Raw genomic sequence first — 22,932 nt, 5'->3', positions numbered from 1 at the left:
CCGGCCTATGCGGATCGCATAGACACGAGGCTAGGAGCACGGGTACCTCAACACACCCCTCACCCTCGCATAGCGAGGGTCCCTCGCATAGCGAGGCTGCCTCTCCTCCTTCCGAGCACAGCGTCGCGAGGCTAGGAACACAGATACCTCCACACAGCCCTCACCCTCGCATAGCGAGGCTGATGTTCTTCCTCCGAGGTGCGGCGTCGCGAGGCTAGGAAAACGGACACCTCAACACAGCCCTCACCCTCGCATAGCGAGGCTGACGCTCTTCCTCCAAGTGTGGACGAGGCTTGATGCCTGCTGGAATGGGGCGCACGAGGATGGCCAGCTAGGGGCCCTCGCATAGCGAGGGTGAAGTTTGGATCGGCAAGTGGCCGAAGTCCCTCGCCTAGTGAGGGTAACTCTCTTACCCCAACTCCTTCACCATCATGTGATGCCCTTTCAGGATGTCTCGTAACATAGAGCTTCACTTGTGAATAGAATTCACAAGGAAAAAATTCCATATTTACATTCTCTAAGGTGGTTTCTAGCCTTTGGTTCTTATGGTGTAGTTCACGCATCTCCTTTTCGTAAAATCGAGATCTAGAACTCAAGCTCATGGAATGGACCCGGGGATGCTTGTCTGGTCTGTGCGTCGACGGGCCCGGATCCTGCCAGCCAGAGTTCGGCACCTGCGGCGGCCTTGGAGGCAGGAACTCACCAGCATCCCTTGCTGGGGCAACCATTGGCCTTAGATGATCCTCCTCAGGTAGGACTGTCGGGGATGAGGCTTTCCTTTCATCTCCGTGAACCTTAGGCTCCTTTGGGGCCTCCACGTTTGTGGGTGGAGGAGGATCCTTCCTAGAGGCTTTCAGTTGATCTCCATCAAGGTGGACCTCCACTTCTCGTGGCTCTCTCAGTCATTTATAATGTCATAGCATTTCTTTCTTATCGGAATCAACGGAAGAACAGTGGCTTGACACTTATCCTTCCCACACACAGCGCCAAACTGTTAACAGTGAGAACTCGTCAATGAAGTTAAGTTAGAAAAATCAAAGTCTATCGCTTATCAATGAAGAACTTCAACTATATAATCAGAAACTTAGAAAATAGTTGCAGAAGAAAAATGGGGAAAAGAACTTGTATTCCTTTGTTGTCTCAAGCTACAGTGTTTTTTCCAACCCCCCTCAATGTTAAAGAGGGGTTCCCTTTATAGTGGGCTCTAATGGCCCCTGATACATTGTGGTCTAGGGGACTGGATTGTACACAGGTACATTGTCAAGAGAGTGGTATCAGGTGTAGTGGTGTCAGCTCCAGTACATGGTCAGAGTTTGTGGGAGCACCACCACTTTAGTACTCGATTGTGCCTCCACTACTTGCCTAGTAAAAGTGTCAGAGTTGGGCTGGTGAGGACCACAACACATACCTCACTTGTACGACCACTACTTGTCTAGAGTGGGCCTCGTGTCCATACTCTAACTCCTCTTAGCTTGCAAGTGCACTCCGTACTTCTTCTAACTTCGCGTTGAATCGCTAAAAGGCTTCACCTATCCTTCCTTAATCGTGTGTTAAGGAGGTCCTTGATTTTACTCCTCGTGAGGCCCCTAAGGACGAGGGACGCTTAGTGGAGGCCATGTTATGCGAGGCCTCTAAGGACATGGCTGGTGCGCTAGGCGAGGCACGCGAGCCCCCTGGTGGTGTCGCGAGGTGAGGCGCGCGAGCCCTGGTGGTGTCGCGAGGTGAGGCGCGCGAGCCCCCTGGTGGTGTCACAAGGAGAGGTGCACGAGCCCCCTGGTGGTGTCACAAGGAGAGCTGCACGAGCCCTTGTGGTGTCGCGAGGCGAGGCAAGGCGCGCAAGCCCCTAGGTGGTGTTGCGAGGCGAGGTGCGCGAGCCCCTGGGTGGTGTCGCGAGGCGAGGCGTGTGAGATGATGGGTCTTGCGAGGTGCAAGGCAAGGCGTGGTGAGGTGCGAGACTGGGCTCTTGGGTCATTGGCGCGAGACACCGGCAGCACCCCAGGTGCCACTTCGCGAGATGTGGCCTCGCGAGACGTGGCCCTGCGATACCTCCGACGCCCACATATGACCTCCTTAGCCCGAGACGCCCGAAGCACCTCTTGGGCCGTTGGCGCGAGACACTCGCTGCACCCCAGGTGACACTTCGCGAGATGTGGCCTCGCGAGATGTGGCCCTGCGACACCTCCCACGCACCCATATGACCTCCTTGGCACGAGACACCCAAAGCACCCCAGGTGCCATTCATGAGATGTGGGTTATAGGCTCGCAAGACGGGTGGGATCCCACGTTGCCACTAGGAGCATCGTGAGACCATTTTTATTTTCCTCAACAAGGTGGATTTTTTGCATCCACAATGTGAATTAGTAGCCATATTAGAAATCAAGCTCCTGGCTACAGCAGGAGTCTTATCAACTAGTGCCCCCCACTGGCTGCATCAATCATACTCTTATCCAATGACTGTAGTCCTTCATAAAAGTATTGGATTAGGAGTTTTTCACTTATCTGATGATGAGGGCATCTGGCATACAACCGCTTGAATCTCTCCCAATACTCATATAATGACTCCCCAGTCTATTGGCGAATGCCACAGATTTCCTTCCTTATACTACCAACCTTAGATGCTGGGAAGTAATGCTCCAAGAACATTGTCTTCATTTCATTCCAGGTATTAACACTTTGAGGAGGAAAGGAATATAGCCATTCCTTTGCACCATCCTTCAAAGAAAATGAAAATGCTCTTAATTTAATCTGCTCTTCAATTACTAATGCTGGTTTCATACTAGAGCAGACTATGTGAAACTCTGTGAGATGCTTGTTCGGGTCCTCTCCTGGTAGCCCATGGAAAGATGGTAATAAATGTATGAGGCCCGACTTGAGTTCAAAGTTAACATCCAACGCCAGATATTGAATACATAGAGGCTGATGGTCTAGATTCGACACTGCCAACTCTTTCAACGTCCTTTCTTGAGCCATCTGAGACTTAACTAATGTTTCAGAGTCAGAATCGTCATCAGATGGTAATGGTATTTGTATTGGATTGCATTTCTTGGAAGGTTGAAAGAGTGGATTGTCAGTGATAGTCCTTGAAGAGCGGGACAACGATGTCTCAAGATATTGCTTTATGGCTTGTAGTCTTTCTTGAGTATCGTCGCCAGACATATACACCTGCAATAATTTTTTTAAACTAGTGAGTACGTAGTTAATTTAATTGAATAATAAAAATAACTTACAATAGTCCCCGGCAACAGCGCCAAAAATTTGATGGGTGTCGTATGCCATATCAAATTTAATTATTATTTTTCTTTCACTACTTCCAATTATTTTAGTATAATAGCAAGCACAGGTCAAACCCACGAGGACTATCGTTCACTTTATTATTCAATAATTAACACTAAAACTTAAAAGTGGGATTTAGATTTTGAACTCAAAATTAAATAACATACACTAGAAAGCAAATAAAAATTGATATTACAATATTAAGAAACAGTTAAAGGTTAATCTCCACCCTCAACAATCATTCCTAATCACTAATAATAAATATATTTCCAATTTCTCAATTAAACTATTAACCCCACAGATAACGCTGAAGCAGATAATTATCCAATCTCCCTATTATACGTAATCAAGGCGAAGCGCTCAATAATTAACTCTTTTAGCTAAGCAATAAATCTATGAAGCATACAATCTATTTAACTTAGATAAAGCATTAAATCCTATGGAGACAAGTTAATCTAGGCAATAAATTAATGAAGCATATAATTCATTTAAACTAGGTGCTATTTTTCATCACAATCAACAATTTTTTTGACATCACTATCAATTGCAATTTATCACATACACTTAGAATCCTAAACCATTAGGTGAGAAGTAATTCTAAGATGACAATTGAATAATGTAAAACCTTAAGTGATTGGGAGATGATTTGTAATGAAGTTTATATTTAGCAATTTGTGTCAACAGAAGAAGAAAATTTGAAAAAAGAAAAAGAAGAAAAACAACAAGTATATTGAAAATAAACTACACTCTAATTGAAAATACAAAGAAACAAGTTTGGGGGAGTGTAGTATCAGAAAAGAAAGAGAATTGAAGAAAAAACAAATATATAAATTTTAGTTTATGAATTTTCTTTCAAAGAAAAAATATTTTTTTGGAAAGTTGGGAATGATTTTGGGGTTCGAGAGTTGATATAAGATTGATTTATTTGGTTGTGTGCTTATGGTTATGGTATACTTTAGCTTAAATGACTTTTTCATCTACCTTTACCTTAGCCTTTTGTTATAAACTTAAAAGTCCTGATTCTTGAGCATGTGTTATCATATTAGGGGAGATCGATGAATTATGCAAGCATATGAAATACTTGATGTTGAAGGAATGATTTGGAAGATTTGACATGCATAGAGTTTTGTGATTGTATGTTATTTATTGGTTAAGGCTGATTTGCATAGCAAGGATTGAAGTGGATTATTGAATTGATTTTACTGAAATTCTGGATGAAATGTAGTTGGAAATTCTGAGCTTGTATTGCATGGTTTTAATGAGGTTAAGGCTTGTTAGGTAAACTTGATTCATTTGTGTGGTTAGTTTGTTTTAGAAAGTTCCAATAGATTTTACTCGATGACTAGTAAAAGTTTAGTTTGGGGGAATTTGATAGAGTAGATTTTATAGTGTTTTTTAGGGTTATTTTATTTTATTTTTGAGGATTATTTAGTAATTTTGTGTGCATTATGACGTTTTCTTGCCTTTGTTTGATAATATTTTAGATTTATGGGACATAATTGATAAATGGTTGCATTTGGTGTCAAAAAGATCGAATTTGATGAAAAAAGACATTTGAGCCGCGACACTGGGAGTTAGAGTCGCGACGTTGCGATTAGACAGAATGGTCAATTTCTTAAGAGGAAAAAGGGCTGTAGCACTTCCTTTGAGAGTCGCGACACTATTGGTTGATGAATTTGAGCCACGACGCAGGTCTATTAGAGCCGACGCTTGAGCAAGTCAAAGATGTGAGAATTCCAGATTTCGGACACGGGTCACGACGCTTCATTATGGAGTCGCGACGCTTGAGTGGCGTATTTCGCAGAAAAGGACATTTTATGCGGGGGCAAAAGCGGAATTTTACATCCAAAGCACATATTACTATTTAAGCATCATTATGACGGTCTCCAGATTTCTTCTTCATCTTAGTTCTTTAGGGTATTTTCTATGAACAATCATTTTAATGTTATGGTTAATATGTTTGATATAAACTAAATTCTTTCTCTAGGATTTAATGTAGTCACCTGGATTTCTATTTAATTTTATTATGATGTTCTATTGATTCTTCTTTATTCTAATCTATATAATGTTTGCTTAATGCCAATAAATATCTTATCAATATTTACTTGATTTATGATTTTGATTCAAAATTCGAAAAATGAGAATTGAATATGCTATCGTTATATAGACATATGCTACACATTGGACGAAAGTACCTGTATGACTTGTATAGCAATTAGGTTTCTACGATTAATGCCTGCTATATGTTTAAGTTTATCACAGAGATGTAAAAAATATGCATACAGAATGAGATCTTATATCTTGAAAAAGAATAAGAATCGATTTATGTTAACCTACTATTAGAATAGGAAGAAAGAAATTTAGAACTGATTAATAAAGTTAATAGAATGAAAAGTTGATGAAGTTAATATCCTAGGTCTTTTAATTATTGATTTTTAAACTTTACATAATTATTTTGTTTTCAGTTATTGAAATTATGTTTGCAGTTAGATTTATTCATCTTAATTTTACTTACCAAATAGAAAGCAAAAAATAATTACTGGTAATTGGTTAATAGTCTTTGTGGGACGATATCCGTTCTTCCGGAATTTATTACTTGACATGACTACGTACACTTGCGTGCATATTTTACCGATCAATTTGTTGAGAGGACTTAAAAGCGATCATAAATACTCACAAATGTAGTTTCAAGTATTGTACATGCCTAAGTTCACCAACAGAATCAGAGTGTCCACTGCCTTCTCCACCATTGAATTAGAGTCAGCCACTATGATTTTGGCTCTGTCCTCCATGTTCTTGGTTGTTTCCACCATGTTCTTGGCTATCTCAGTTGTGTTCTTAGCTGCTTCAGAGTGAATCTTGAAAAGTAGTTCAAACATTTCTTCAAATCTCCTCCCCGTTGTTGCCAATTCCTTTCTTTAACTAAAGCCACCTCACAGCCAACCCCAGAAACTTATGTAACTCTGATCGAACCACCTCCATTCCTTCCTCCATATATCGTCTAGCCGTGCTTGCATGTTCTTGCCGCCAACCATGTCCATAACTACCACTCGCATACTACTTAGAAAACTCTTTGAAAAAATTTACAATCTGATACCCTCAACATAGCTAGGCCTAATAAAAAGAAAACTAATAAAAATTACACCTCGACAATTAAAAGACATCTGGACAAATACTCTGAAATAAATCTGAAATATTATCAAACAAAGGCAAGAAAACGTCATACTGTACACAAAATTACTAAATAATCCTAAAAAATTAAATAAAATAACCCTAAAAAAACAAAATAAAATTTACTCTATTAAATTTCCCCAAACTTAACTTTTACTAGTCCTCGATTAAAATCTACTGCACTTTCTAATACAAACTAATCACACAAATGAATCAAGTTTACCTAACAAGCCATAACCTCATTAAAACCATGCAATACAAGCTCAAAATTTCCAACTACATTTCATCCAGAAATTCAGTAAAATTAATTCAATAATCAACTTCAATCCTTGCTATGCAAATCAACCTTAACCAATAAATAACATACAATCACAATACTATATACATGTTAAATCTTCTAAATCATTCCATCAACACCTGGACAATTAAAAAACATCTGGGCAAATTAAGCGGTTCTCTGTTAGGTTCAGTTTAGGTTTGTTTTAGAGATTGTTTTATGTTATGTTTTTAGTTATTTAGGATTGTTTAGCGCAGATTTATGCTTGTTTTCTTCTTGTTTCAGGTTTTAATGGTCAAGTTCATAATATGGAGTGAAATGAGAAGAAACATGTCAAATATGATAAATAAGATGGATTTCATGTTCATTGTGGAGTTTCAAGACATTATGTGCGGAAAATACTACATTGAAGATGCTCAACACACGTCGTTTATACTCAATAACGTAAGTCTAAGACTTCAAGCCGCATTTTGACCATGATTTATTCACTTTCTGAAAACACTTCTAGAAATATAAGTTGTAGATATTTCTCTTAGCTTTCTATAGCTTTTTAAATCATTAAATTCGTAGTTAACGAAGGATTTATAATGAAAATATGATGAGCTGACGCTGCAGGCTATTCGAAACGAGTTGTTGTTCTATTCTGGAAGTAGCGCCCCAGCGCTACAAAGATAGCGCCCTGGCGCTATCAAGAATTGAAAGACAGCACCCCAGCGCTATATAAAGGGCGCTACAACGCTTGTGAACAAAATTTTAGGCGTTTTGGCTTTGACTTTAGCGCTATAGCGCTCAAAACGCATCGCTTTAGCGCTGTACACGCGTTTTGCAGATTTTAAACCACTTTTTGAAAGGCAAAATGATCTATTCACTTGGGAATCTTGGAAGACTATTTAAGGAACATTATTCTGCAATTTTGGCAGTGAGTCTCAGTTTTTATAAACTCTAGATTAGAAGAGGCTGCTGTAATTAGTTTTCTGTTTTCATCTGAATTCTTTAGGTTGATTTTATGAACAATTATTTGTAGTTTATTTCTATCATGTTATTTATGAATTAATTTCTTTTATCTACAAATTAATATAGTCACAAGGATTTCTATTTAATTTTATTATGATTTTCTATTGATACTTCTTTTCTATTCTAATCTGTATGATGTTTGTTTAATGCTAGTAAATACTTGATCACTATTTACTTGATTTAATGGTTTTGATTCAAAATTCGAAAGATGATAATTGAATATACTATCATTGTATAGACATAGGTTGCATATTAGACAAAAGTACCTGTATGACTTGTGTAGTAATTAGGTTTCTATGTTTAATGCATTTTATATGTTCAAGTTTATTACATAAATATAGAAAACCTGCATATAGATTGAGATCTTATATCTTGAAAAAGAATATGAATCGATTATATTAACCTGCTATTAGAATAGAAATAAGAGATTTAGAATTGATTATTAAAATGAACAAAATGAAATGATTCATTATTTTGTTTCCAGTTCTTTAATTTTTGTTCATAGTTTATAGTATTTCTTTTACCTTTAATTATTCACTTAAATTTTAATTCACCAAATAGAAATTGAAAATCAATTAGTGATAATTGGAAGATAGTCTCTGTGGGACGATATCCGCGAATTTACTACTTGACACGATTACGTATACTTGCGTATCATATTTTCACGATCATTCTCTAAAATAATTAAGTGGCCCTCCTCCTGGAGAAGGTAAAACAGATTGGGGGTCTAACATCATACTATATCATGGAATCAAAGCACTATGATAAGTGGTTCTCTGGACAAATTAAGTGGTTTTCTGGACAAATTAAGTGGTCATCCTCCTATAGAAGGTAAAACGGATTGGGGGTCTAACATCATACTATATCATGGAATCAAAGCACTATACATAGTATGATTTACAACAAACAGCATTTTCAAGTAACAAAATAGCTGTTTTAATATATATATATATAATTTAATAATTAAAAAATCAATTAGCAAAAGTGCATGTTTACTAGCTTGATATTTAAAAAAGAACTGAATGAAAATTCAGCAAAGATATTAATTTCCTGAGTAGGACAAAGATAATAGAAAAAAGAAAATGTAAAAATATCTACAATTGAAATACATTAATAGCAATAATAATGATGATTCAGTTTTGTTTCTAGAATATCATTGAAAACATAAACCACTTATTAAAGAAACTAACCGAAAGCACAGATGAAAAGCAAATAGTTTTAGGAGGTGACGCAAGCAGAAAAAAACATGAAATATTTTGAATCTTTGATTGGCTAAAACTATCTAACTGAGCTATTGAGCATTGAAATATTAATAATCTAGAAAGAAAAACTAGCTAATGAGAAGTTGATGCAAATACAATTCAATTAATTTGATGATACGAGTTCGGACCAAAACAAATTATGCTCTCCATATGTGGGACAACAGGAGAAGTGAATAACTAAATCAAAGAGTCACTCTATTTTGTTTAGGACTTTCTCAAGTTCCGAGGCCTTAAAAATGTATCTGCCAGACGTTAATGAGGTTTGCTAAGAAAAGCTTGTTGAGCGAGCAAGATCACACATTGTAAGACTTCAGACCACGAAACCTCATTAGAACAACTAAAATCTTGGATTGACCAAATAACTACTTGGTACCTGTCTAGAGCTACACAAATGGAATGTAGAACCGCTGGGGAAGCATTTAGTCAATCGCCCCTCTGCGGCCAAGACCCTGTCCTGACGAAATCTGTTTTTATTTTATTCAATCTAAGTTACACATCAGAATAAGTGTGCATTGTAATTTCTCTTCTATACATAATCCATTTATGCATCAACAACTTTAAAATTCCTGAATCATGTTACAGAGTTTATTTTCATGACTCACCAGCCAACCAAATCAATTTGCTGTCATGCGCTCACCGCTCACAATGCGTGTTCATTCTGTTTTATTGTTCTGAATTACCTTAAGTCCATACCAAATTGAAACTATTACTAACAGTTCTCCACAATAAAAAGAACTTCCGCTTTCACACTTGATCAAAAAAGAAAAGAAAAAGAAGGCTACGATTTTTGTAACTGAGTCTCAAGTTATAGTTCAATTATGTATTCTAGTAACCTTTCAAGGATTTATTGAATTTTACCAACAAGTGAAGTATATGAAGCATAATCTGAAATAAGCCCTATCTCACTTCGTAGTTTATCAACATCCTCTGAAATCCGAAGCTTGCAGTGGCCTTGTAAAAGAATATTGTATGTTATGTCATCCGGAACCACTTCCAAATTAAGCATAGCATCTAAGAGCATATGAGCATTTTTCATCTGACCTTTCTTGCACAGACCATTCATAAGAACATTATAGGTTACAACTCCTGGTACATGGCCATCTCTCTGCATTTCCTTCAGCAATTTGAATCCCATTTTTACGTTCCCCGACTTACAAAACTCGTCAATGACCATGGTATATGTGGCATCGTCAGGTTTCAAGCCAGCATTCAACATCTCCCTAAGTGTGATTTCTGCATCTATGATTCTTCCCTCTCTGCATAATCCCGAAATCAGGGCGGTAAAAGCTACGTTATCAAGCTCGACCCCTTCCTTTACCATTCCCTTCCTAATCTCTATGGCAGTTTCTAGATCTCCCTCTTTGAAACATCCATCGATTATTGTAGTGTAAGTGATCTTATCGGGCTTCAAGCCTCTCATTTTCATCTCATGCAGAAGCTTTCTAGCTTCACTCACATTTCCATCTTTGCAAAAACCATTTATGAGCACATTGTACATAATTAGATCGGGTTTGACTCCTTTGCTTAGCATCTTCTCATAGACTTGCATGGCCAAATCAAGTCTTCCACTTTTGCAGTGCCCGTTAATCAAGGTAGTAAAAGTAACGTAATTTGGAACCAAACCACTCTTAGACATTTCGTCAAATAACTCACATGCATCATCCAACTTGCACTCTTTACACAACCCACCAATCAAAACACTGTAAGTAAAAACATCTGGAGATACACCAGTCTCCTCCATAACTCTCTTCAGCTTAAATCCCTCCTCTAATTTCCCAGATTTGCAGTATCCACTGATCAAAGTATTGAAGCTAACAACAGTTGGGTGCACACCCCGTTTGGTAATTTCGTCAAACAGCAACTGGGCTTCCATAATTTTACCCTCTCTACAAAATTTATGCAATAAAATGTTGAAATTGTATACCTTAGGCGGATAACCACAGTCCAAAATTTCAGAGTAAAACAGCCAAACCGACCCGGCTGAGTTTGACCTCATTACTTTACGAAGCAAATACTCACAGCCAAGAAATGGGATACGAAATTTATGCTTCCTAACCAATCTAAAGCACTGAATTGCATCGGAGACAAAGCCACAATCGGTATAGATCTTGATCAAAGAATCAAACACAGCATTCTGTTGATAGATACCTCTACTCTCTACAATGGCGGCGAAAATGGAGGAGGCCGAATCCTTCCCCTTGTGAGAGACAACTAACCGGAGGAGAGATTGGGCCTCTGGAACCATACGATTGGCGCAAAGGAACTGGGCCATGGCGCAGTAAGAGTGGATGGTGTGACGGAAAGTTGACCGCGAAGAGAGCCAGTTGAAGAACGAGAGAAGAGAGTGTGGGGGGAGAGAGTAGGGATTGAAGTTGATGAGGTCGATAAAAAGACGAGCAGTGAGAGAAGGGAGAAGAGCCTTGAGCGAGGAATCCAGAGGCTTTGTTTGGGAGTTGTTGATGGCTTGGGAGAGGGAGTGGAGTATGGGATCTCCATGGTGAGGGGTAACAGAAGGTGGAGGGGAGTACCAGGCGGGGGGCGAGAAGGAGCTACAGCTACGTGTCAGAGAGAGAAGAAAGTGGTTCGGGGTTTTGAGGATTACCACCATCGTTTCTAGTTTAGTTGTTTCGTATTCGACCGTTTATTAGTATGAAGTTGAACCACGTTCGTGTTAGTGTTACTGGTCGCTCCTACTTAAGCATGGTCGTACTTGTCCCCGTGGATCACCCCACTCAAAACATCACTATTGACAATCTAAGATAGAAAAGACAAAGAAAAATTAAAAAGAAAAAAGAAAAAAAAAAGAGAGAGAAGTCTCTCAACAAAATAAATTGAAGTCTCCAGCCAAAAGTATGCTAAGTAAATTCACTAGCCAAAAGTTGCCTTCAATTTTGATAGAATCTGATTGTGTTTCTGCAGTTAATTTATTAGCAAGGAAAGAGGAGATGTGCACTTAGGCTGATGGTATTATTCATAATATACTATCTACAATTCCTTCTGGTGTTATGAAAGTTTGTATTTTCTCCCAGAAGAATTGTATCAGTACTCATGCTAGGCCTCTATCTTGATGTGCATATATTGATTATATATATATATTTACTGCCATGAAATCTCGGTTTTGTTCATTCAATATTTGCTCGAAATTTTCATTTCATATTTGAATTGTTCTATTGCCTACTGCTGTTCTGTTAAGCAATTCCTTGCATTTTTTGTGCAATAAAAGTATTGAAACAATGTTTTGAACACGGGTTCAAATTTCTTGAGTTTGGTTTTTTGCCTCAAACTTGTTTTTAATCCAAACAACATTAGTGGTAGTTTAGTTTATATATTTTGATGCCTCAGTGATGGAAGTGCTTACTGCATAACCTCTGAATAGGAGTTTTCTAAAATTTGTAAAATCTTTAGGTCCGTTTGGTAAAATTTTTGTTTTTAAATTTTTTAAACACAAAAATAGAAATATAATTTTATTTTTAAAAAATAAAAATATGTTTGGTAACTATTTTTGTTTTTTTTTTAAAAACAAAAAATAATAAACGTGTTTGATAGTTTTTATTTTTATTTTTTGTTTAATAATGTGATGTGTTGATTTAAAGAAGAGAAGGAAAAAATGTTTAAAAAAATGTTTAAAAGTGAAAATTTTCTATTTTCAAAATTTAATAAATTTTGTTTAAAATTTAAAAAAATAAAAAATAAAAATAAAGTTACTAAACGCTATTTTATGTTTAATTGTCAAATTTTTAATTAAATAAATAAAAAACAATTTTTTTAATGATTACCAAACAGCACCTTTGTTTGTGGGCATTGGATTGAAATTTTAAAATGCCCTATTCTACTATCTTTGCAAACGATGACTACTTGATAAATTATTTAGAAATAAATACCATAATCCGAGAAAGCATTCAATGAGGCCTTATCAAATCAAGCAATATGGGTTCATTTGTTAAAATAAAAACATAATGTCGTTCATACAATTTAAAAATAACATGTTAAATTCCCACTGATAACATAATTAAATATGATAACTCATAAAAATGTTCGTAGGCATTGCTAGATTGTTTTCTGTTCATCAGAGTCCCACAACATACATATTCAGACCAAGGAATGCCCCACATCACCATACGTGCCAATAAGAACTCCTATTGCCTACCTGGAAGGGAAAGTAAGAGGAATGAGCTAAAAACCCAGTAAGGAAGTACAAACAAGAAACAACAATTCACATAAGCACAATGCAAAACTCTCCTCATCGTACATGAGCTTAAAATAACATATCATAGACATATCATAATCTCATACACTTTATCTGAAAATTCATCATAACAAATAAACACAAATAATTCTATGAGGTAACCAGTAAAGCATAAACCAGTAAATCTTCCTCTGTGATGTATTCAGGAGCTCGGGTCCTAGAATAACCTTGACGCGTCGTTACATCATAACTTAGTAACTCATTTATTGTGTCGCGTTCAGCATGCTAACAACCCCTGCTTTCTCATACAATATACAAGCACACATTCAAGTAGCTCATCTCATAACATTACATATGATACAGTCAACATAAATTCATAAAAATATTATAGCTAACTTCCTTACCTCAAGTCCAAGCAATTTAAAGAGCGCAACGAGCCTAGAATCACAATCAAACATTCGTCTCAATATCAAGTAAAACTAAGCATACAATACAAGTGAGTGTGCATGGGTCATGCGCACATGGCACAAGTTGCACCAAAATTATAAACATACAGTAATTCCACATAAAATCATAAAAGAATAATTCCAATTCTACTGAGTAATCCTCAATGGTTACAAAACACACTACAGGAAAATAGTGCAAAAACGACGCCGCTTTAGCGACAGTTCATTTAGAACTGTTGTTAAATGATACTATAAATGGTGGTTTAAAATGAATTGTCGTCTATTGTATTTTTTAACGGCGGTTTCGAGTGAACCGCCATTACTGTTATAAATTTAGAGTACTATAGATGACGCTTTCGATTGAGCCACCATCTATAGTGTTTTAACGACATTTTTGAGTGAACTGCTATCTAAAGTTGGTTTTAACGACACTTCCAAGTGAACTGCCATTAAAGGTGTTTTAACTATAGACTGCGGGTTTGATTGAACCGTCGTCTATAGTGGGCTTAATGTCAGTTCCGAGTGAATCGTTGTCTATACTTGGCTTTAATGACGCATCCAAATGAACTGTCATTAAAGACATTTTAACTAGGAGTGTTGATTAGTCGATTTGGTCGAGTTATAACATGTTTTAATCAAACTAATGTATAAATCGTGTTGCAAAAATCCAACTCAAACCCGTCTAATTAAGAAAAAAAAGTTTAACCCGTCTAATGTTTTAAGAGATTTGGTCGGATTAACCCGCCTAAACCAATCTTCAGTTTTTTTTAAATGTTCAAATAATTAGATTCAATAAACTAAAAGTATAGTATATACTTTCCAAACATAGATATATTATTCTAAATTGAAATTTTAAAACATTATTCTAAATTCATTGTTAAAAATTTTAAAACAATATTTAATATTACATATAATATATGTAATAATATACGTAATATATGTATCTATAAATGAAAAAAAACTCTTAATCGGTTTATTCAGATTATTTGAACGAGTTGGTATAATTTCCAAACCGTCCAATATAATAATTGGGCAGTTTATTCGGGTTTGGCAGTTTACAAAATTTTGCACAACCCTAATTTTAACTATAGATGACAGTTTTGAGTGAACCCCCATTAGAATATTTTTGAATTTCAAACAAATTGTTATATGTGTTTTAGGAATAAATTATATATTCTATTAAAATAATAATATAATAATTTATTTTACTAAAAAATTATTATAACTTCATCAAGAATCCCAAAACCTTGGCTCCTTTGGTTTCTTTTTAAAGCATCTTTGCAATACATGCTCTAGTCTCGACTAATCAATTCGACACCAAAATAAAGTAAATTAATCAAAGTCTAAGAATTGGTTGTATAAAAAATCATTTTAAAGCATTTCATTTTAAGGTATGAGCAAGGCATTTGAGTTGATCTCTAGTGCTTTTGTGTATATTATTTTTATTGTTGCATTTGGATTATGATTGTTGTTGTTGTTTTTGATTCAGTTGCTTCTCTTTTTGTGCCCAATAAAAATGATTTAAATCTGGGAAAAAATCTTTGACTTTATTATATTAATAAGTTTCTAGCTTCTAATTTGTTAATTTACTTTCCACGAACCATCATTTGATGTATCATAAATTTGAATTTTACAAGATACACTATTTATGTATTAATTAAGTGTGGATTTTTATTTAAAATGTAATGTAATAAATAACACTTAATTATGTAAATATGTCTATACAATAAATATTAATTAATAGCTTCTAACACTATATTTTCTATAGTTTTTAATTTTGTGTGTCTTAATATGATTAAATTTTGTATTTATAAGTTATTTTAATTTGTATATTTTTAGGTGAATATTTAAATATAAGATAACTAATAATAGTTTAATTAATTATAATATGTTATATTAGGCTATAGATACATAAATCTAATTATTATATACCACAAAAAAGTCATTATACTATAAGTCATATATAGTCTACGCTTAAAAAAATGTTATTTTTAAAATTTTAAAAATATGTAGAAAAAAAGTAAGAAACTCAGTACGTTTGTCAAAAAAAAAAAAAAACTCAGTGATTCGACAACGTTTCAAAAAAATCAACCCAACCCCATTATTCTTTCCCTATAGCTCTCACTCTTGTGTGTGTGACTTGACTACCTAGCACCATTCTTTAACCCAGCTTTCATTCCGTCTGCGTGCGACTCCAATGAATGACTCTTCTCCCATCGGTGTGACTGCTCAGCCCACTACGACAACCAAACTCTTAACCAATGACATAGTCACCTCTCTTAACACCATATCTATTTTTTCTTTTTTGAAATCATTTTCACAGGTATGTATGTAATCTCCTATTGATTTCCTTTTTCTTTTTGCATTTCGGAAATAGGGATTTTATTTATTTTCTTTTAATGAACATTTTAGGAAAACTCAATTTTGTTCGCTGTTAAAGATTTGCTCTTATTTGTATCGGATCTGCTCTGGTCTTCTTCGCCATTGAAGACCTGCATTTCACAAAGTGGTACTTCTTCTTCTTTTCATTTCTTGTGAGTTTCATTCTTTATTGGGTATTAGTTTATTTTCTTGCCGGTAAGATTCTACCCAAAAAATCAATTTGAACAATCTCTATCTGGTTGGTATATGTGTTTAGGATTCAATTTTATGTTTCTAAAAATTAAAAATAAGTGGACTTATAATAATTCATGATTGGTTAGTTGTTTCCTAAAACAAAATTTGAATATGATTTAAAATTTTTGCCTATATAATTGAAAACACCAAAATATTGTTTTCTCTATTTTTCAATTTTTTCACTGTGACTTACTAGTGTTAGTATGCGTTAGTATATATAATATATATTTATATATATGAGTGTATTTTTAATGATTATTATATATGAATGATTACTTTAATATTATTGGATTAAAATCAATTATTCATATTTATAATTGTTAATTAATATTTCTAAACATAAATTTTGATTTTTTTCAAATTTTTAGAAGGGTTACCTAACGAAAAATGTGTATTTATTATAAAAGTATAATATTGTAAACTTTTCATTTCTCGTCAATTTCTAAATATAGTTAGTGTCTCTCATTAGTTGGAAACAACATTAATTATTACAAAAAAAACTAAATTCGAAATTATTGTAGAAAAAAAATATTTATTTATTAGTGACTTATTATACAAAGTCACTATGTTGTCACATCATCATAATTGTTAGTACACATCTATGAGTAGTAACAATTGAGAAATCTTCCATATATAAATATATATATCACTTTAAGCTCTACCCGTAGGGCTCTCACTGTTTCTCGACCCTTGAACAGTTTTCGGCGCGGTTCTTTTTTATGACCATGTATATTCTTTTTTTAGTCACGCGTGCAACAACATGTTTGAACATAGTTTTCGGTACTGTAAACTATACGGAATTTTCTGAAAATTTGCAGGATGTCCTAAATAGCTACAATATACATAGTCATAAAAAAAATCATGCCGAAAACTGTTCAGGGGTCGAGAACACTGAGAGCCCCACCGGTAGGGCTTAAAGTGAAGCCCCTATAGGAGAATTTAATCAATGCACTATTATTAAATTTTAATTTATCAATATTATTAAATTTTACTTAATTAAATCTATTGATAAATCAAAATTTAATATTATACAACCTATGTATATAGAATATATAAAATTAAAATAATATTCAGATTCAGTTGAACCAATTACACATTCAAATTTAATACCAATCACAGATTCAATTTTTTAAAACTCAAAAACAGTTTACAGATATTGAACCAATCACATTTTCATAAACATGTTTTTAGTCACTAAATTCAGATTTTCATTTCAGAATCTCACTTTTCAAAAATACAGTTTTTCAATCGCGAACCAATCAGACCCTAAGAGATCTCATTATTAATATCAAGAAAATGGTACAATATTCCAAGTTAATTATGGTTGTTTAATGAATTCTTGCTACAATTGGAGACATTAAATTCAATTTTTATAAACAATATTTATTGATCTTCACATTTATTGACTTACGCACTTGGAACAGCAAGCTCAACTCGGTGTGGAAGCTTTTTCTGATACCCAACTTGTTCCCAAGATACTTGCTGAGAACTCTGGTCTAGAACACAAGATGCGATCATAGCACATATGGTATGCATTTAAAACTTTTACTTTTTATCTTAGAAATAATAAATAAAAACAAATGTGAAAATGTTACATCCTATGTTTTGAACACTATTTAGTAGCCGGTTGGAGCGAGTGAAGAATTATGTAGAATATTATTTTGATAAATGATATTATATGAATTTGTGATGATTTGTGAATTTTTTTATAACCGCTGTCATGATACGGTAAATGATCTAGATTTATGCAAACAAAGATTGGTCTCGGACCAAGAAATAAACCCTAGTGGAAGAAAAATCTTACATTAAATAAAATGAAAAATACTATGGCATAAAAATATTAATTTTGTCTAGCAACTAGGACTTTATAGTCGAGCCAATAAGTTTAAGAAAAATTGATTGATGTTTGAATTTCAATCAACCGGGCTTAAGAATGAGAATTTCTTACTTGGGCCTCTAAAGGTATTTTAGTTAATTTGTTAAAATTACCAAAATTACGTGATATGTGAAAAATTTATTTTGGGGTCACATTTAATTTAATTAATTAAGCTTGGAGAAATTTAAAAATTATAGGGGTCAAGGGAAATTTAGAGCACAAAATTCCCAAAGGGCCCTTGGATCCCTTAAATGTAAAGTAAAATAAGCAAGGGCATAAAAATAATTTTCAAGGGGAGAGAGAGAGAGAGAGGTGGGCAGCAAGGTAGGTCCTAGGGCTCTTAAGAGCAAGGACACATACCCCAAAGAGAATAGGAAATGTCTTACCCATTCCCAAGCTAAGGGTTTACTCATTGTTTTGTTTTTTTTCTTTTTCAAAACACTTTTCTCTACCATTTCCCCCCAAAACCGAGGCACCCTCCTTCCCCCCTCCCTTTTCATCTCTCTAACTCTGAAAAAGAGAAAAAAATTCAGAGGCTCTCTCCCTCTAATTTCGTCCCTCTCCATTTCCCTCTCAAGGAAGGATTCCTTTGAAGCTAGGGTGCCAATCCTAAGTAAGACCAAGCTCAAGGTAAGTGAAATCATCTATTGTGATTCATTCTTCTTCTTCTCATTCAAACTCGAAACCCTAGGGTTCCTTGTGCATGCATGTAGTGTAAAAGCCATGCATGACCGTGTTCTTAAGTTCTAGGATTCAAGAGAAGCTTTACTAGTCAGATCTCCAAGTTGAGCAATTTTTGAAGGAAATTTTTGAAAGAGGCAAACCCTAGTGCAAACTCTTTTTAAGCATTCCTCTCCTTTTCTTTTTCTAATTCTCTGATTCTTAGTGTTTATGAGAAGAGATTTAAGTATGTGAAGTGTTGATAAGTGGTCCGAAACCCTAAGAGTTCAACCACTCCAAAGGCTTGAACATAAAAAGGTAAAATTCTTGATTCTTACCATAATATGTTATTGGCTTTAGAAAATCTGAATTTGATTGTTGTTTTGTGAGTTAAATTAGTTATTTGGGTTGTAATAAGGTTATTTAGTTGGTTTATGATGCATGCATGTTGTTTATGTAGTGTTTGGTAGCTTGGAATTCAAAGTTCCATAGGATTTATTGATGCATGCTTGCTGCCAAAATTTTACAGTGGTTCTAAAGGGCCAAATCATACCTAAATGACCTAATTATTCGATGAAAGTTTTGTAATGTGTTATTTGGAAAGATTAAATGATTTTAACATCTTGAACCATTGAAAAATATTTTATATAAATCAAGTTATGAGCTTTTTGGGAATCTAGTGCAAGCTGGATTAGGATTTGTCAGTAGTAACGGGGTTTGAGTATTCGTAATCGTTAATGAGCCTGCGTAATCTTAAGTCTAGTAGTAACAAGGTCTACTACGTGTTCTTGCCAGTTTTGTAAAAACGTCATTAATCCTAAGAGAGGTGCCTTGCTCGTATTTTCTAATAAGAGATAAGAAATGATATTTTCTTAACAAGATGAATTAATGACGTTTTTACAAAACTGGCAAGAACATGTAGTAGACCCCGTTACTACTAGACTTAAGACTACGCAGGCTCATTAATGATTACGAATACTCAAGGGCACGCCTTGGGGACTAAGATAACTAAGGACCCTACCTTTAAATTGGTTATGAAAACCAGTTTTCCTTGATGCTTAAGAATAAAAATTCTAAACGCTAATGCATGATAAGAATTAATTATTACACTTTCAATGCCCAAATTACGAATGAACAATCTTAGATAATTGCCATAATTAATCTGAGTCACTCTATGGTTTCACTACAGTGTTATCTAAGCGGGAAGACTCGCTTCTGGATAGAAGATTTCCACAAGCAAGCGCTAAGAAATCTGGGTAAGACAACTTATGATTTGTTTGGCTACAACACGATCATAACTAGTTTAGATAACTAAGATATAAGCTAATAATTAGAAATAGTCTTAGAAGGTTTACTCAAGGTCGTGGTCCTAGAGGGTTCGCATACTCATGACTAAGGTAAGCAGTTCGGCTAGCTACCGTGACGATTTTGAACTCCGACTAGCCACTGGGAACAAAGTAAGAAACTGGTTCGCCACCGGTGACTGTGTAACTAAGGTTGGTTGACCATCACAATATGTAAAAAGTCCAGTTTAACACCCATGACATAAGAGTCCGGTTAAACTCTGTGACACATAAGTAAGTTGATTTCAGAATCAAATCTCTATGACTAAGAAAGTATGCCGAATTCTTCTATGAGTTGGGTAACTGGTGTAACTAGTTTACACCCATCGACACTATGGTAAGATATGTTAAATTATGTTTGATTGTTCCTCCGAAACCCCAAGTATGTATGTTAAGATTAATGAGTATGTAAGAAAACTAAGTATGCATGATAAGAACGTGAAGTATGTTAAGAATGTTATGTATGTTACCAGTTAAGACTGCATGTATGCTCTGGGATCTTCTGCATGCAGGTGTATATTAAGGATATGAATTTTAGTTATGAGGCATGAGCATAAGTTTTCCAGAACGTTCGCAAGTTCTTAAATTTTATGCTAGGGTTTTGGTTTCACCAGAATCCTATTCTTGGTTGGTTATCTGCTTAGTTATAGGTAGTTTAAGTTCTTGCTTCATTTATGTGGTTATGTTTCTTAAGTTGTTCTTACTAAGCGTTTCGCTTACCTAGTTGTTTCATGTTGTAGGTAAAAAGTGGATCAGTGAGCGCTAGAGTTTATCTGCGAAGATGTACATGTGGACTGACCTTTTGAGAATTTTATGTTTTGGGGACTAGAACCCATATGATAATTAAGAATTTATTTTGGGCTTGTTGAATGTTTTTAAATTATGACACTGTAATTCATTTTTAAGTATGCGCATACTTCCAACTATTGAATGTTTTGAAAAATATTTTTTTTATATGGATTTTCGGTTACCTTATTTTTGGCAAATGATTATGTTTTTCCGCAAATTATGTTAAGAAATTTTATGAGATGTTACAATTGGTATCAAAGCACCAGGCTAAACAAGTTCTGTAGACAAACCCACATGTACATTCGCAAAGATAGACTGACACTCACTGTAAGTATTGTCTTTTCATATATGTTTCCTTGTTTTCTTTTATTTACCTTGATTCTATAAATTGTAGGTTATGACTGATGTACCTGAGATATGTGACCATGTGATAGGGAACCTATCCATGCTCTCTACGCCCAGGATTGATTATTATACTCTTTAATGATGAGAGTCCTCAACGCTTCGAGTACGATCAACAACATCAGCGTGTCATTTGGAAATGGACACATTACATGACAGAAGTCTATGATAGGGCGAACACACCTGATCGACTGAGAGTGCGATATGCCAGCACTTGTTTGAGAGGCTCGACACTGATATGGTTCCATCACAGATGTAGGCGGCTGGTTCGGGAGACGTGGGATGACTTTCATATGAAGATCGAGCTAGCCTTTGGGCCATGGATTTGCCTATCTCCATGGTTGATAGCATACCTCGAGGCAGGGCGGTAGAACCAGAAGAAAATCCCGAAGAAGATCCCAAGGAGGAACCGACTGAGGGCCAGGAACATGAGGCAGCTGGGAATGGCATTGTTTAGGAAGTACCTGAGAGTTCATATGAGGATTTAGACGGGGACATGCGGGTCGATTAGGATAGTGATCGTTTGTTTTATTATCTTTTGTAAAAAACACTATGATTTTCAAATTTCACTGTTTTGTATTTCTTTTTGATTAAGGGTCCTATGCTAGAAACCCTGAGCCCCGACTAAGGTTAGATTCCCTTCCTATTTACTTTTATAAACACTTTAAGACTTTGCATTGACTGTTTATGTTATGGTTTGATATGTTTAAATGCAATCTTTTGTCTAAGGGATGAGTTCTGTGATTGGTTGATGATCACTTGTGCAAAGAGTATCATGCATATGCAGCTACTAGCTTGTTACTTTTATTAATCGATCGTCGTTGTATGTATATAAAGGAACTCTTTGCGGCTCATAATACTAGAGCCAGGGTAGGCTGTCAAGCCGATAATGCACATGATCTAGTAGAGCAACCAGCTATGAACTCGCAAGCCGAGGTCGAGGTAGAGGCCGAGGCAGAGGTCGAGGTAGAGGCCGAGGCAGAGGTCGAGGCCGAGGGAGGGGCCAAGGTCGAGGTCAGGGGATGGAGGAGCTCCGTAGGGATATGGAAGCTCAAAATGCTCGCATCGAGTAGGGCCATAAGAGGCAGGTGGACTTTGATGCTTGCCAAACAGAGATGTTTCAAACATTACTGCAACGCCTCCCAGCAGCACCGGATAACAATCGGAACAAACTAGAGGTAGCTGCGGCTGAAGTAGTGAACCAGGATCCATTGGCTGGTGGGGCATGGGTTGAACCACAGGTTGCGGCACCGAGGGTGGTCCAATAGAAACCCATCTCTGAACGGTTTGGTCACTAGAATCCACCCACCTTTGAAGGTACTACTGATCTAGTGGTGGCAGAAGAGTGGATCAACATACTAGAAAGGATCTTCGATTTCATCGAAGTTACTGAACATGAAAAGGTGGTTTGTGCAATTTATATGTTGAGAAAATATGCTCGCAATCTGGTGGGATGCTGTAAAGAAGGGTCATAATGTGGTCGAAATGGAATGGCCAGAATTCCTAGTCTTGTTCAACTCCAAGTATTACAGTCGCATCGTGATTGACCACAAGGTGGTAGAGTTTACAACTCTGAAGCAAGGGAATTCGAGCGTCCAGGAATATACTAGGAAGTTT

At 35.7% G+C, this 22,932-nt stretch overlaps 1 protein-coding gene, 1 long non-coding RNA gene and 1 other non-coding gene across 5 annotated transcripts; 2 read left to right on the top strand and 1 right to left on the bottom strand.

Moving 5' to 3' along the window:
* Positions 1-2,497: 2,497 nt before the first annotated feature.
* Positions 2,498-2,604, top strand: LOC133820786 (small nucleolar RNA R71). The gene has a single exon (XR_009887185.1). It is a non-coding gene; the product is annotated as a small nucleolar RNA R71 (small nucleolar RNA).
* A 7,033-nt stretch (positions 2,605-9,637) lies between these two features.
* On the bottom strand, positions 9,638-11,775 carry LOC133818643 (putative pentatricopeptide repeat-containing protein At1g09680). Its single transcript, XM_062251650.1, has one exon. It carries the CDS (start codon positions 11,603-11,605, stop codon positions 9,842-9,844), a length of 1,764 nt encoding a protein of 587 aa, XP_062107634.1. The 5' UTR covers positions 11,606-11,775; the 3' UTR covers positions 9,638-9,841.
* Positions 11,776-15,708: 3,933 nt separating this feature from the next.
* Positions 15,709-22,059, top strand: LOC133818642 (uncharacterized). Of its 3 annotated transcripts, none has more exons than XR_009885996.1 (5): positions 15,709-15,952; positions 16,042-16,138; positions 17,670-17,773; positions 20,865-21,240; positions 21,348-22,057. It is a non-coding gene; the product is annotated as an uncharacterized LOC133818642 (long non-coding RNA). The 3 variants fall into 3 exon arrangements; XR_009885998.1 differs by lacking the exon at positions 20,865-21,240 and adding an exon at positions 19,971-20,037 and having other exon boundaries at positions 15,711-15,952; positions 21,308-22,059; XR_009885997.1 differs by lacking the exon at positions 21,348-22,057 and adding an exon at positions 19,971-20,037 and having other exon boundaries at positions 15,711-15,952; positions 20,865-21,078.
* Positions 22,060-22,932: the final 873 nt, after the last annotated feature.

Source organism: Humulus lupulus, chromosome 2 (genome assembly GCF_963169125.1).
Source record: "Humulus lupulus chromosome 2, drHumLupu1.1, whole genome shotgun sequence".
NCBI classification, from domain to species: Eukaryota; Viridiplantae; Streptophyta; class Magnoliopsida; order Rosales; family Cannabaceae; genus Humulus; species Humulus lupulus.
This window is presented reverse-complemented; position numbering and strand designations above follow the sequence as displayed.